At 39.9% G+C, this 14,510-nt stretch overlaps 1 protein-coding gene across 1 annotated transcript; it reads left to right on the top strand.

Moving 5' to 3' along the window:
* Positions 1-1,054: 1,054 nt before the first annotated feature.
* LOC142074856 (zinc finger protein 366-like) lies at positions 1,055-14,302 on the top strand. The gene is made up of 4 exons (XM_075135769.1): positions 1,055-2,382; positions 4,506-4,697; positions 11,046-11,220; positions 13,785-14,302. Exons 1-4 carry the CDS (start codon positions 1,084-1,086, stop codon positions 14,300-14,302), a joined length of 2,184 nt encoding a protein of 727 aa, XP_074991870.1. The 5' UTR covers positions 1,055-1,083.
* Positions 14,303-14,510: the final 208 nt, after the last annotated feature.

The raw sequence follows: 14,510 nt of genomic DNA, 5'->3' as shown, positions 1-14,510 counted from the left end.
AATAGCATCAACATGTCACAATCCCTAGTGCATCCCTAGAGAGCCAAGGCAAAAGGTAGAAGCCTTATTTAAGATGAACCAAAATTCATAATCAGTATTTTAGATGAACCCCAAATTCAGGAGAAGCTCCCTATACAATCAGTGGAATATAAAATTTTGCCAGAGGACAATTATTAATCTGCCTTGTCACACTGTACCATAGAAAGGATCGGAGCATTCTTAGGTGCCAATTACTCTGGAGACCTGAGGGGTTGTTGACATTAATTCTATATTTAGTTTTAAAGTGGGGGTTTTGCCCACCTGTTTAGAAACAAACAAAAAACCTCCTAGATTATGTCTATAAAACTGAAAGTAATTCAGAGAGTGGTCAAAGGCCTTTCCTCCCCCAAATCTGCCAGGTAAATATCTCTGGGATTAAAACAAAGAAAATTAATTAATCTCTGCCTTCTTATTACAATACAAAGTGAGAGAAGCCAGGAAACATGGAGCAAAACCTGATGGTACACAGTGTCCTTAGATCACTTGGCCATTGTTTTCTCTCACAGCAGCGCATGTTAATGATACAAAGAATTTTAAAATTTTTTGGCTTTGACTTTTCATGTCACAGCCATAATAAATGTGCACATTATTGTTTGTATTGCCATATCCTTTAGATGTACCACCAATTTCTAGAGCCTGTGCATGCACAGCCAAGGACAGGATTTTGCCCACAAATAGCCTGGCTGAATTAAATTAAGCAGAAACATTGCCATACAGATTCATCTGCTAAGTAGTGTGTCATGGTACAGCATGTTTATGTTGCAAAGATGATGTATGGGTCAAATTTGATTTAAACCACCAATTCTACCACAGGAAGACCAAAGCTTCTTTGTTCTCCATTAGCCAATTTAATTCTGCTTTAAAAGGCATTTGTCTTATATGGGCCTAAGACATCCTTAGTTGCATTTAATTAAAAAACCAACAACCTCCAAACCAATAAACTAGACAATAAAATGTTAACCCCAGGAGAATAGGAAGAAAAAAAGAGATTTGGGTTTTTTTTGTTTGTTTTAAGGAATTTGGGCAACACAGAAAAAATTAAATATGATGAAGAATGAAGAAATGAGTTTTAATGTGGACAGCACACGAGCCTCTCCCTTTTCCTGCTGCCTGCAGCCGCTGAGCCCTGTTACAAAGCCACACAGAACGACTCCATTTGGTGAAGAATTCAGACCACACTTCTCACATTTCCACTATGGCCCTCCTCCTCTTGGAGACATGGAAACTTTCCAGGGGTTCTTGGAAGGAGGGTCTCGGAAACGCAAGAGTATGCCAACAAAAATGCCTCCTCCTATTGCTCTTGAGGGTTCCTCATCACCACCAGACAGACCTGAAGATCACAATGATATAGGCTCCTCCAGTCTCCCCTTGGTGTTTCAACAGCCAGCACAGCCCAAATACAGTTCCCAGATGATCGACCTCTGCAACTTTGGTTTTCAGTTCTACAGAACTCTGGAGCACTTTGGAGCCAAGCCCATTAAGCAAGAACCAGTGAAGCCTAAGATGGCATGGCCCAGTAGCCCAGCATTCATGCAGGCTCCTTACCCTTATTATCCTAAAGTCCATCCTGGCTTAATGTTTCCTTTTATTGTGCCCCCAAACTTTCATTTCAGGAACCCCTTTCAAATGAAAAGGCCTCCAGAGCCACCCTTCAGGAGGGCTGAAGTAAGAGGAAGTGGTGAAAAAAAACAGAAAGTGGAAAGAGTAGATGTCAACCTTCAGATAGACGACAGCTACTATGTTGATGTGGGGGGTGAACAGAAACGCTGGCAATGTCCCATGTGTGAGAAGTCCTATACATCCAAGTACAATTTGGTCACCCATATCTTGGGGCACAGCGGCATTAAGCCACATGCTTGCACCCGATGTGGCAAACTTTTCAAGCAGCTGAGCCACTTGCACACGCATATGTTGACACACCAGGGCACTAGGCCACATAAGTGCCAGGTGTGCCACAAGGCTTTCACTCAAACCAGTCACCTTAAGAGACACATGATGCAACACAGTGACATCAAGCCTTACAACTGCAGGATCTGTGGCAGAGGTTTTGCCTATCCCAGCGAGCTGAAAGCACATGAGTCTAAGCATGAGAGTGGCCGAGAGAACATTTGTGTGGAGTGTGGTCTGGACTTCCCAACCTTGGCCCAGTTGAAGAGACACTTAACAACCCACCGTGGCCCTATACAGTACAATTGCACTGAATGTGATAAGACCTTCCAGTACCCGAGTCAGCTGCAAAACCACATGATGAAGCACAAAGACATCCGTCCATATATCTGCACTGAATGCGGCATGGAGTTTGTGCAGCCTCACCATCTCAAACAACACTCCCTAACTCACAAGGTAAGCCATCATGAGTTGCACTGTCGCTTTGCATCGGAAGGTAGCACAAGGATTACAGACTACTAAAGATACACGTACCTCCTTGGAAAGAAGGTAATCAGCCTATAGAGCCTCATGCTGGCCCTTTGCCAGCAGGAGAATTTTATGCAGAGCAAAAGCCCCAGCAGCACTGGCAATACTAGAAGCTAGATGTCTCTGTCAGTCTTAAGAAAGTACATGCAAAAATGTTTTGTTATAAACAGGAGTTAAATTAAAACACCTGTATTACTTCCCAAAATTGTATTCACATCTCCCTGTTTCTGGGTTTTATCTTCAGAATGACCTTCTGTAAAATAATATAATTTTGTAGAGCTGTCTAACCCCCCTGAAATTTTAACAGAAATTTTCTACTGAAAAACAGATCTATTGCTTTGCTTCCCTTAACTGGGAAGTAGGTGGATATGCAGTAGGCTGTATGTATGCAGCAAAAGAAAGTATATTATTACTCATCAGAATTTGAAGAATCATTATAATGAGACATTTAGGGAAAAAAACAACCTAAGAAAAATTCCCCTTTGTGCATAAGTTATCCAGAATGCCAGTTAATAAAAGTGGACAAGCAGGACCATAATCCCAGCCAATTCATATCAAGTGGCAGTCTTGCCACTGCTGACAGCAGTGTCAGTTTTGACTAGGGGCAGGCTTTGGAACACATCCAAAAGGATCACTTTAAAAAATAGGAAAAATGTAAGCGTTCCATTCAACAATGTCTGAAATTAGTTTATACACCTTTACAACAACATTATTAAGACAAGTCAAAAACCCCACACATTTTATAAAAAATTGCTTCCAGTCTTGCATATTTTTTCCTTTAACACTTGAATTTTGGCTTTTATATGAAAAACAGAAAGCTACAGCTTTTTAGTCTAATAGACACATTTTCTTTTAAAAAACAACAACCTCTACTTCCACATTTGCTTGTTCTTCCCTACTACACTATTATAATTTCTGCTCTTTCTGGAGATTCCCTGGTCTTTGGATTTACCATGCAAAATTCTACTAATTCAAAACTTGATAGTTTTTTGTCATAGGAAATGCAATGCCCTTGAGCCTTTAGAGAGCTTCTGCTTCTTTGTCCACAGCTGCTGCTGTGAACATAATTAACAGTACTTAGCTGCCCATATGTAGCCTCACATCAGATAAGCAGACACTTAGAGTTGCTATTGGTGATCACAGCTTTGCAATTAACTATGAAAACCACTTACTGGTACAAAAGTAGAGATTGTTTCAAGTCATCTTTGTAATGGGGGCCTGCAGGAGGAGTAATTGCTCTTGGCACTTCACTAGTAAATCCTCATTACCTTCAGCAAGTTATACTCAAATTCTTAAAGTGTTTAGTGGTAAATTCATTGATTTTCATAGCATCTAAATGACTTTTTGAGGAGCTGGCAGTTAGACCACATGGGTGTGACCAAGAATATTGAATTATGCATTAGTAAATTGACCAGATGACATACAGGGTGCTAGAAATGCTCTGTAAACACCAGATAAAATGGGGTCACTCCGTTAGAGTTAGTGCAAGTCCCACTAAGAGTAAATAGTTTTTTCTCTTCCTTGAATGTAACATGCACGTCCTTATTTGGTGGCATTGCTTGAATACTTCTTGGTTATTTCAGATTATTTTCTATATCTTTCTTCAAAACAGGGACAGGTCTTTTTTAGAAGTCCATGATGCTCAATTACTGTAGGCAGGCACTACTTTAGTCTCTTAACTGGTTAGCTTTTATTCTTGGTCAATAAGTGTACACATTTGACCAATATTTTACATAAGCAGCAGAGTAGGACAGAGAAGCTCTGCTACTATGTCTCACTGATTTGTAAACTTACTGATGGAAACAAAACTCATTATTACATTAAGCTTACATTTTGTTTTCCCTCTCTGCTTCTCAGATTCTTGTAAGAATTTGCCAAGAAAAAAATACATAAGTATCTATTACTTTAGCAAATGATATTAAAAGCAAAATAATTTATTACCTGCTTTGCTATTGCAGAATGAATAATTCATATATTGCTGTACTGAAGATGAAATTATCTAGAAAATATTCCATCTACAGAATTTTCTGATTTTTTTTCTTTTCTTACAGGGTGTGAAAGAGCACAAATGTGGAATTTGTGGCCGGGAATTTACTCTGCTGGCCAACATGAAGAGACATGTCCTGATCCACACCAATATCAGAGCCTATCAATGCCATTTGTGCTTCAAGAGCTTTGTGCAAAAGCAGACTCTCAAGGCCCACATGATTGTTCACTCTGATGTTAAACCCTTTAAATGCAAGGTAAGTGTATCTCCTTTGGTGGCAGAGGCATAAACCCACTGGCTATTTCTGTGATGTTATCACCTGGTGATATGGTAGAATTAGAAAAACAAGATTTGCTAACACATTCTACAGTTGTATTTAAATTAACATAAAACAGTCTAGTTTCCTTTCTTGATCCAGGTTCTGCTTAGGTAGCACAAAATAATGGCGGTAAATATCTGTGATTTACTCCCTTCCCCTTCAATATCAGTAACTTTCATCCTCAAATATTTTTTTCCACTTAGTGAGCATTTAAACATCACTGCAGTTTGAGGACAATAAACATATCTGACATTTGCTTAGTACAGCCATCCAAACAGAAGTCTAAGTGCTTAATAGCTTGAAACACTGACTAAACACATAGATCAACTTGTGCACCCTGCAGAGGACCATGGAAAAGCAGCAGCCACGACTTCACACAGTGATGCTATGCAACAGATCAGGGAAGGACTCAAAGAAAGCCACAGCAAAATTGAACTGCAGAAGGGACTTGAATGGGCCAAATGTAATTACCAGACTGAAATTCAGGGCAGGACATCAGTATCCTAACGAAACAGCCTCTGAGACCATCTGGCCTTTTTAGGATCCTCTGGGAATTCCAGTTTGCTACCTCCCTCCAGCACATTGGAGGCTGACATTCCCTTTCCATCCCCTCTTCTCCCCCCTCCCCATAAACTTTTGAGGCTTTGGCTTTCTTGACTGTGCTCATCTCTAATTTCTTCCTTATGAATGTTTATATTCTTATTCAGTATTGGACACTACATCTGTTCCTTTTGCTTCCTATCTGGTTCATTATTGTAGTCATACCTTGTGAAGTCAAAGGCTGTAGGTTTTATTCCCACTTTGATCTGCTCTAAGAGGGCTATAAATATGGAGTGGAGCGTATTACCCAGTTTATGCCTAAGTAACTGAAGATTGATCTGGAAGCAACTTCTAGAACTCTTTCATCCAACATCTTTATGGAATTAAATATTTTCTTAAAAGGAGTCTTTCATCGAGAAGCAAAGCTGGATGAAAAATTTTAAACGGAATTATTTTCTCTTGAAAAATGTAGAACTTCAAAATGTCATAGGAAAATATGGCTTTCAGTGATAATTTTAATAGGAAAATGTCAAAATGAATCTTTTTACTTCCTCATTTTGCTTTGATAACTTTGAAACATTTAACTTTGAAAAAATAAAAGCAAAGCCAGCCAGGAACTGGAGTACCAACAGTATGTTTTCCAGCCAGTAACAAAAGCTCTACAGGAACACCTGTTTTTCTTTTTTTTTTTTTACTTCTCTGTCCCCACCCAATGTTCCTAGGAGGAAAGAAACAAGTAAGCACAGTGAACCAGTTTCTCCTATGGCTGAAGGGGTATGAATCAACATCAATGTCCCTGAACTGAGTGGAGATCCTAACTATAAACAAAGGGAGAATCAGGAATTGCTCTTTGGCATTAGGAACATCCCTTGCCTCTCTGGCAGACCCCTTGAAAGACTTGAGCAAGTATTTCTGGCTGGTATTCAGAGGGTTAAGGCAATGACCAGATAGCAGCCTTTTGGCACCAAGCTCCTCCTCAGCAGAAGGAAGGATATAGCTGTATGAACAGCCTGCTTAACAATGGCTCACATGTCCCCCGGGAACCGCCTGCAAATAGATTTCATCTTGCTTTCTCTTGTACTTTTCAAAGCTTCCTGTTTTCTCACGGTCCTTTTGGACAGTTTACAGTCTTTCTCCCTCTCCTTCTCTCTTTGAGGAAAGGAACACCCTTCTTATGAAGGAAAAAAAAAAAAGAAAAAAGAAGAAGAATGCAAGGGAAAGAGAGCACAGCAGTAGCCTTTCTACTTCACCACATGCAATGGCTTTCTTTACCTTTTTCTCACAGCAAAAATAAACATGAGGCTTTCCTATGTGTCTAATCACAGCTAAGCACAGACTATCTGAAGTGAGGGAGTAGCAGTTGTCCCTTCTGTTTCCTCATCCAGCTGCAGCCTGGATCTGTGTTTGATTTTTCTCTGAAGAGTGAACTCTGTAGCTTTTAAAGGCCTGAGCCCATGCTTCCTTGTTTATTTCTGTTTTAAACAAAAACACTGAAGAGTTCTGAAGGAGTTGCACCAACTGGTGCAATAGTGCTAATTCTGATTTGCAGAGGAAGCTCCTATGAAATTTACAGTTGCTTTTAGTGCTGAAGTCAATAATGTTTCAGACCTGTAATAAAGAATGCAATGAAGTTTTCTCCAGCCTGGTGAAATGCACTTTGCAGCAGATGTTTTGAACTCCACTTTTTCCCATCTAAAATCATGGGTTTAGATCAGGAGTCAAAACCAAAGAAAATGTGAGAGATAAGTACTTTGGGAAGAAACAAAACAGACTGACAAATCTAGAAGGGTGATACTTCATGCGGTGGCTTAGGAAGACAAAATCTAGTGTTGAACTAATTCAGCTTTTCTAGCAAACTGTACTGAAGTCCATTTCACCAGCCAGTGCATCAAAGTGTGTTCAGCAGACTTGCAGCTGAAGTCTTTCTCTTCAGGGCTTGAATTTTATTTTGTCTAAACTAGAGAGCCTAACAAAAGGTCCACAAGTAAACCATGTCGTTCCTGCTATCACAAGATCTCTTTCATGAGCTTTGCATCTCCCTGAGTGCTAAGGTGCTCTGTGGTGACTTCTGCTGGAGCTCCCTCCCATGCAACTGTCTCTGGGTCATCTTTCACACTCTGCTCATCAGTGCTCACACCCCTGTCCTGTCACAGAGGAAGAAAATCTTGTATGCCTTCCTAGTTTGGTCTGCAGACTCAGGCTGTTGTTTAAGCACTAGCTGTGAACCCCAGCTAGCTCTGAGTTGCTGTCTTTCAGCACGTGAGCCTGAAACCTGCTCCCTTCGGCCTCTGAATCATGGACATTCATCTGAAACTTGTCTTGTGCCTTTTGAAAGGGACGTCTTACCCAGATACCATGCCACACAGAGCCATGGTTCTGAAAAAACAATTTTCATATCTGCATTTCTTTCATTTTCCTGCCACACCTCTCCACTCTGGTACCTTTTCCTCATGTCCCCAGAGGAGATTTCAGGACAGGAACACATTACACATTCCTAAGACTGTGCATGACTTTGGGAAATGGAACACCTATCCCCTTTATTCAGAGACACAAAACTTTTATGCTGTAAGGAACTATCCTTTAGGAAGTCCCCTCTCTTTTCATTATGAAGAAAGAGAAATAAATGTTGCCTTGACAGAAAAAAAATGCTCCTACCAGACCCATATAGATTTGCATGAAGTACTCTAACCATTCACCTGTTCAACCTGATTTTCCTTGATTACCAGTTTAGATAGAGAAATAAAGACCTAGCTATCAGAAAGCAAAAGCTGGTAAGAACACAGGTCAGCCAAGCAGATAACCAGAAGCCTTCTGCTAAAAGGTATTAGAGAGGTATTATTATTGGCATTCTTATAGCCAGAGAAATATTGACACATCATAGATCGTTCCAGCAGCTGTCAAGATATATTCAGCTGGTGTTCTTCCTTGTGAATTTTCTGTGCTTATCAGTGCTTCTTCTCCTCTTTGTTTCCTCCCAGCACTTTCAGAATGTTTTTGGTGCATTCATTTCGCTGAATATAAGTCATCTGGCAGATTAGCTTTCTTTGAATGCAAAAGAGAGACAGTCCTCTTTCCTAAGTGGATGGATGACCCTTGGAATCTGATATCTTACTTTTACAAATTAATAACTCATTTTCAGTGGCTATTCTTTTTTCTTTTTTTTTTTTCACTTTGCTGATAAATTTATTTGCTAGAATGTTCATTCTAGCAAAATCACAGAGAGCAAATCACAGAAGAGAACTAATGCAGCTGAAGTAAATATTTTTTTAAAAGCAAGTGAATATTTCTGGACTTTTCCTTTTTGCAACATTGACTCAGCTCTAGTTTTTATTTAAAAACAATACCACTGCCAATTTTTATATTAGTGAACTGCTTCCATTTTCCCTCAATAGATGGTATAAAAAGCAAAGGATACAGTACTACTTCACCGAGGATCATTCCACTACATACATTTCATCCAGATATTCCAGGTGATGGCTTTGTGAATTTGAATCAAAAAGTACTGTAGCAGACCTTCTGTACTACTGTTGTCCGAAAAGCGGATTCGTGCCCGGCGTGCAAGTAACCAATTCCACACGCTCAGGAGAGATAGTGTTTTATTCAGGCCTGGGTGCTCGGTGGACTTGCCACAAATCAAGCACACCTGGTCTAGTCACCTTTCTGTTTATATCCATGCTTCTCATACATATTTTAAATTTCTCTTTTACATATTCATTACATTTCCGAGAACTAATTATAATATTACATCATCTTAAACACATGCGCACTAAAGTCTTTAGGGTCTCCTTGAGGGTCTCGGGTGGTCTCTGGTGGTCGTCAGGGTAGTGAACTCTTCATGAACTTATTTCCTCTTTACCTTATAGGGTCGCAATTTGTCCCTGAGCCATGCTTGGACCACGTTTGTTTATAGTTTCCAAGGTTATTCTTCACTAGAGCCTAACAATGCTTCCAGGATACACAATTTAGACTAGTTACAATTCTACACACCTGCAAACACAACACCTGCTAGTTACCTAACTTCTAAGCCACAAGTCTTCATTGTTTAGAATTACAGAAGCGAACAGTAGAATTACAGAAGCGAGCAGTATGGAATAGTAGATACTGTACCTACTACATCACTACCAAAATAAATTAAATCAGAAGTCAGATTGGACCAAAAATTTGGTGGAATCTCAGTAATTGCTTTTAAATCATTTTCTTCCAGATGAGTACACTGCTTGATATAAGTTTCAGTTACTCAGTAATGGTGATTCTGGCTCATATAGTAATAAAGATCATAAAAAAAAATTCTGATGGTAAAAGTATTTGTCTAAAAACATTCCAAAAAAAGAGCTTAAGTAGAAAACAAACATAGAAGTTTGCAGAGGATGGAAATAGCCACTTGAATGTGAATAAAATTATAAATCCTGATAGGGAAAGACCAGAAGACAAGTAAGACTAGAAGCTTGTAATAGTGATGTCAAACTCTCATGTCTTGAATCATAGAATCATTTAGGTTGGAGAAGACCCTTAAGATCATTGAGTCCAACCGCAAACCTAACACTGCTGAGTCCACCACTAAACCATGTCCCTAAGCACCACGTCTACACATCTTTTAAATACCTCCAGGGATGGTGACTCAACCACTTCCCTGGGCAGCCTGTTCCAATGCTTGACAACCCTTTCAGTGAAGAAATTTTTCCTAATATCCAATCTAAACCTCCCCTGGCACAACTTGAGGCCGTTTCCTCTTGTCCTATCACTTGTTACCTGGGAGAAGAGACCGACCCCCACCTCGCTACAACCTCCTTTCAGGTAGTTGTAGAGAGCGATAAGGTCTCCCCTCAGCCTCCTTTTCTCCAGGCTAAACAACCCCAGTTCCCTCAGCCGCTCCTCATAGGACTTGTGCTCTAGACCCTTCACCAGCTTCGTTGCTCTTCTTTGGATGTGAGAATATATTTGATTTATAAGAGACCAGACTACAAAAGGACCCATCTAGATAAACAACAACAATGAAAAAAAACCCTTATTGTTTCATCAAATGGAAATCTGCACAATCAATGGCTCGAGCTGTCAGGAAAACACTTCAGGGAAAGCTGAGTCATTCTTGCAGCCCCATGACTGTTTAAATTCCAGCTTACTCACCAGAGACACTGAAACACAGAAGCTGGTAAACAGAAGATAAGAGGATCAGAGAAAAATGGAGGAGCAAGAAATAAAGAAAAAAAGGAATTTCTTTTTCTAGCTTTAAGCAAAATGTACAGCCATTTCATTTCCACTTAAGTAGAACTAATATTCTGCTTGACTGTTTCACAGAAATTCTTCATTGGTTTTATCTTGTATCTCCATCTCTGCCTGGCATTGTTCTTGATTAAAGGCTAGATTTATAAACTACAAATGAAATGGTTCACCAGGGCAGAAAGTTATACTTTGAATTTCATTCAAGTTAAGAGCCTTTCAGGTTACGTACTTAATCCTCTCCCCTCCTTACAACAACATTCCCTGATTTTGGGGAATCCTTGACTGTGTGTCTCTCCTAGTCACCAAATTTAAAAAAAATGGCAGCAGTGCAGAAGGCCCTAGATAGATCAAACTCAACCACATATACTTGTCTGTAGGTTTTTTGCCTGTATCTTTGAAAAACAAATTGCAGCCAGAAGCTGCCGGGGTTCAAGTTGAGAAGGGTAGGTTCTATTTCCTTTTAAAATGTTCTCCTTGGAAGTACCCCTACGAACAAATAATTTTCATTTTTACTGTTTTTGACAGCTGTGCGGAAAGGAATTTAACAGAATGCACAATTTAATGGGACACATGCACTTGCACTCAGACAGTAAGCCTTTCAAGTGCCTCTACTGTCCCAGCAAATTCACCTTGAAGGGGAACCTAACCAGGCACATGAAAGTCAAACACAGCATCATGGAAAGAGGATTTCATTCTCAAGGTAATATTTTTCAGTTATTCTCTGAGAGGTTTGAAGGCGCATATCAGTAAACCCAAATGGGCTTTGTACCACAGATCTATGATCTTGTACCATAGGTCCAATGCGATTGGAAGAGATTGAATCCCATAAGCCTGGGAGGTTGTTATTAACTATCTATATTACTCCAGTGCTATAGTTCAGAGATCCCCAAGGTAGTGACCCTTGTCTCAGAGACCTTTCAGACTAGATATCTGATGACACAGAAGTACAGACCGAGACGGAGTAGTAGATGGAGACAAGATGAGACAGTACTTGTGAGCACAAAGGAAATAATTTTAGTGCACTAAGTTGCTGTTGTCAAGTGTTAGGGAAAATATAGTCAGTAGCGTTAGAGCAGAGGATTTATCAAGCCATACCAAATGTTCTTGTACTTAAGCCCAGGGCTGCCCATTACTGTGGGGAAGGTGCAATATCCACAGCACCGCAGAGCTTCTCCCAGCACGTGGGTACCCCTGAGACACAAACGGGAGTGAGCTGGTGGAGACTCAGCCTTAGTGAGACTGTGGCACATGTAGTTGGCCAGGGGAATGATTGGAGGACATGGCTGAAATTGCATTGATCTTCCTAACTGAGGGTGTAGTTCCATTATTTTTTAATAAATTTTACAGTTTTGGGGGGGTTGATTCCCCGATGCTGACAGACCACAGCCTAGCAGCCATGAACAAGAAGACATTTTTCCCCAGACACATCTGGTTAGGAGTTTATAGTTTTTCTCTCATGTTTGAGATACATCCCCATGGTTTTAAACATGGAGATAAATCGTAAATACATTCAAAGCTGACAGAAGCAAAAAATCTAGAAGATTTCACGGGTCTTGTTCACTGCTTATTGGATTCTAGTCTGGAATGGGAATGGAAGCCGAATGGCTCTACATCCAAAAGCCTTTCTGCTTAAGATATGGTTATTCTGTGATGTATTGACATAGCTGATGTTAGATAAAGGCCATAAGCTCAGACCCAGTTTACAAAGAAGCATGTGGACAGGAGGAGACGCTCCTCCCTCATCTCAAAGTATATGGATTTTTGACCACTCAGGGTATCCTGCAAAGCATTTCCTATCTCCCGCCCACCACATACACTTCCTAAAATCAGCCTCATGTGTGCACACATGCCAATGCTATCTAAAGAAGTGGGGGAATTAGGGGGGATTGTTTTGAGAGTTTGAGTATCCAAGATATTTTGTTTGTTAAGACTTTCTGGATAAATAACTCCTTCATGGGTAAGATTTCTTGGTGTTCCTCAAATTCAGGCTTTAGGGCAGCCTAGCACATATGGAAAACGCATACTCTAATGACATTTGGGATAAAATTTACAAAGATCCTAACAGATAATAATATAAATGGCTCTTTTATTCCTGTAAATCTCCTACAGCACCATGCTAGTTACACAATTACTTGTAATTGAAGACAGCCTAAGTGCTTTTCAGTGTACAGGGTTTCTTCAGCCCTTGAGACTTATCAGACATAAGACAATTTGTGAGGGCTGCCACCTGCTCATGAACCATTTTAACAAATACAACCTGTTGCAAAGTAGCAGCTGTATCTAGTGAGGCTGCATAAATCCTGCAGAAACTGGATTCAATTACTGAGGAAAAAAAACCCCCAAACTAAGCAAGTAAAATAATGGCTCTCACAGATTTTTGCTATTGGGTGAAATCCTCACCCCAGTACTGTCATCTTTCTTTTAATTAAGATGGACTATGCCTACAGTGTCTGAATCTTCTTTTGTGCATCCTGATGGTCAGAGCACATTTAAGTCCACAGATGCCTCCTGGGTAACATCTGGGTTTCCAGCAAGAGGAACAGAAAGGAGACTCTCTGACAAATATTAAGACAAACTAGATCCAGGACCACACTCAGATTTATACTGCACAACTCAAAATCATCATTTGATTATAATGATTTCTTCAAGCTGAAGCACTATCTAGTGCATATAGCTTTTCAGTGGCACTAGATGAGAGAGAAAAAATCAAGGAGAGCGGAGGTCGTAGACTGATGAGACATGATTGTGTTTTCATTTTTAAAGTAGTAACTTTGAACCAGGGGGTCCATAGAACAAATATGTTAACATGTTTTTAATCTCTTCCACCCCTCTGGAAAAAAATGTACAAAACCTGAGACAAAACCTGAGACTTTGATTATGGCATGTGATGGTTTAGATCAAAGTGTTCATTTAAAAAAAAAAAAAAAGGAAGGAGGAAGTGGGTAGGTTCACTGGCAAAAATAGTTTACAAGAGGCCAGGACACTTCACTTTTATTCCTAGCGCTCTCAAGTGTCTGGCATGTACAGCACAAGGTTTTGTGTGTCCTGACCTGGCTGTGAAGTGGATACGATAGTATTTCTTTTAACAGCATCTCAAAGGAAATGCCATGAGATGTAAACAGTAAAGTAGTTGGAGATAGCTGGGTGGAAGACGAAGGTAAAATATTAAATAGAAGGCCATCTCACATTTTTTAACCATGTATCACATAGCAAAATTTGCTATATATAAATTGTTCCTTTTCTCCCCCCTCAAATCACTACAAGGTTTTGGAAGAAGAATTTCTCTGTCCCAGACAAATATCTTGAGAAGCTTGAAACAGGAAGAACCCTTTGATCTTTCCCAGAAAAGCCAAGGGAAGGGGATCTCATTTCATTCGGATGGCAAGAGTGCCAAGGGAAGCTCATGCCAGGAAGAAGAGGAAGATAACTGCTATGAGACAGAGCATTACAGCCCTGGCATGTACCATCACGACAACAACAAGCTGTACGTGGCTCAAGATCTGTCTGGCAAACCTGAGTGCATGATGAAGGATTGCAATGAGAAGGAAGAAATGCTAAGTGAGGGAGGACTGGAAAAGAGAATAGGAAATTCAGACAAACAGGAGAGCCAAGGAGAGAGAGACCTTGCAAACAACAAAGAACACCTCAGCTTTAGATCCTTTGAAAAGGCCAGACTTGGCCATTCTCTCTCTGATTACTTGTATTTCAAACACAGGAACAAGAGTTTGAAAGAATTGCTGGAAAGAAAAATGGAAAAACAAACAATGCTTATAGGCATTTAAATGGACATTTTAAAACAGCTGGAAAATTGGAACCGGATAGCTTTTAGCATGAACTGTAATTTACCAAAGCCTGGAAGTTTGTAGTAGTCTTTAGAAATAAACAAGCCAAATGAATAAAAATAATTTAAGGTAAAACATGTACATTAAAAGAATAAAGCAGTCCAAGGTCACCAAGAAATGCAATAGATATTGAACACTAACATTTTTA

This window comes from Calonectris borealis, chromosome W (assembly GCF_964195595.1).
Source record: "Calonectris borealis chromosome W, bCalBor7.hap1.2, whole genome shotgun sequence".
Lineage (NCBI taxonomy): Eukaryota > Metazoa > Chordata > Aves > Procellariiformes > Procellariidae > Calonectris > Calonectris borealis.
Note: the sequence above shows the minus strand (reverse complement) of the source record. Positions and strands in the feature narration are given on the sequence as shown.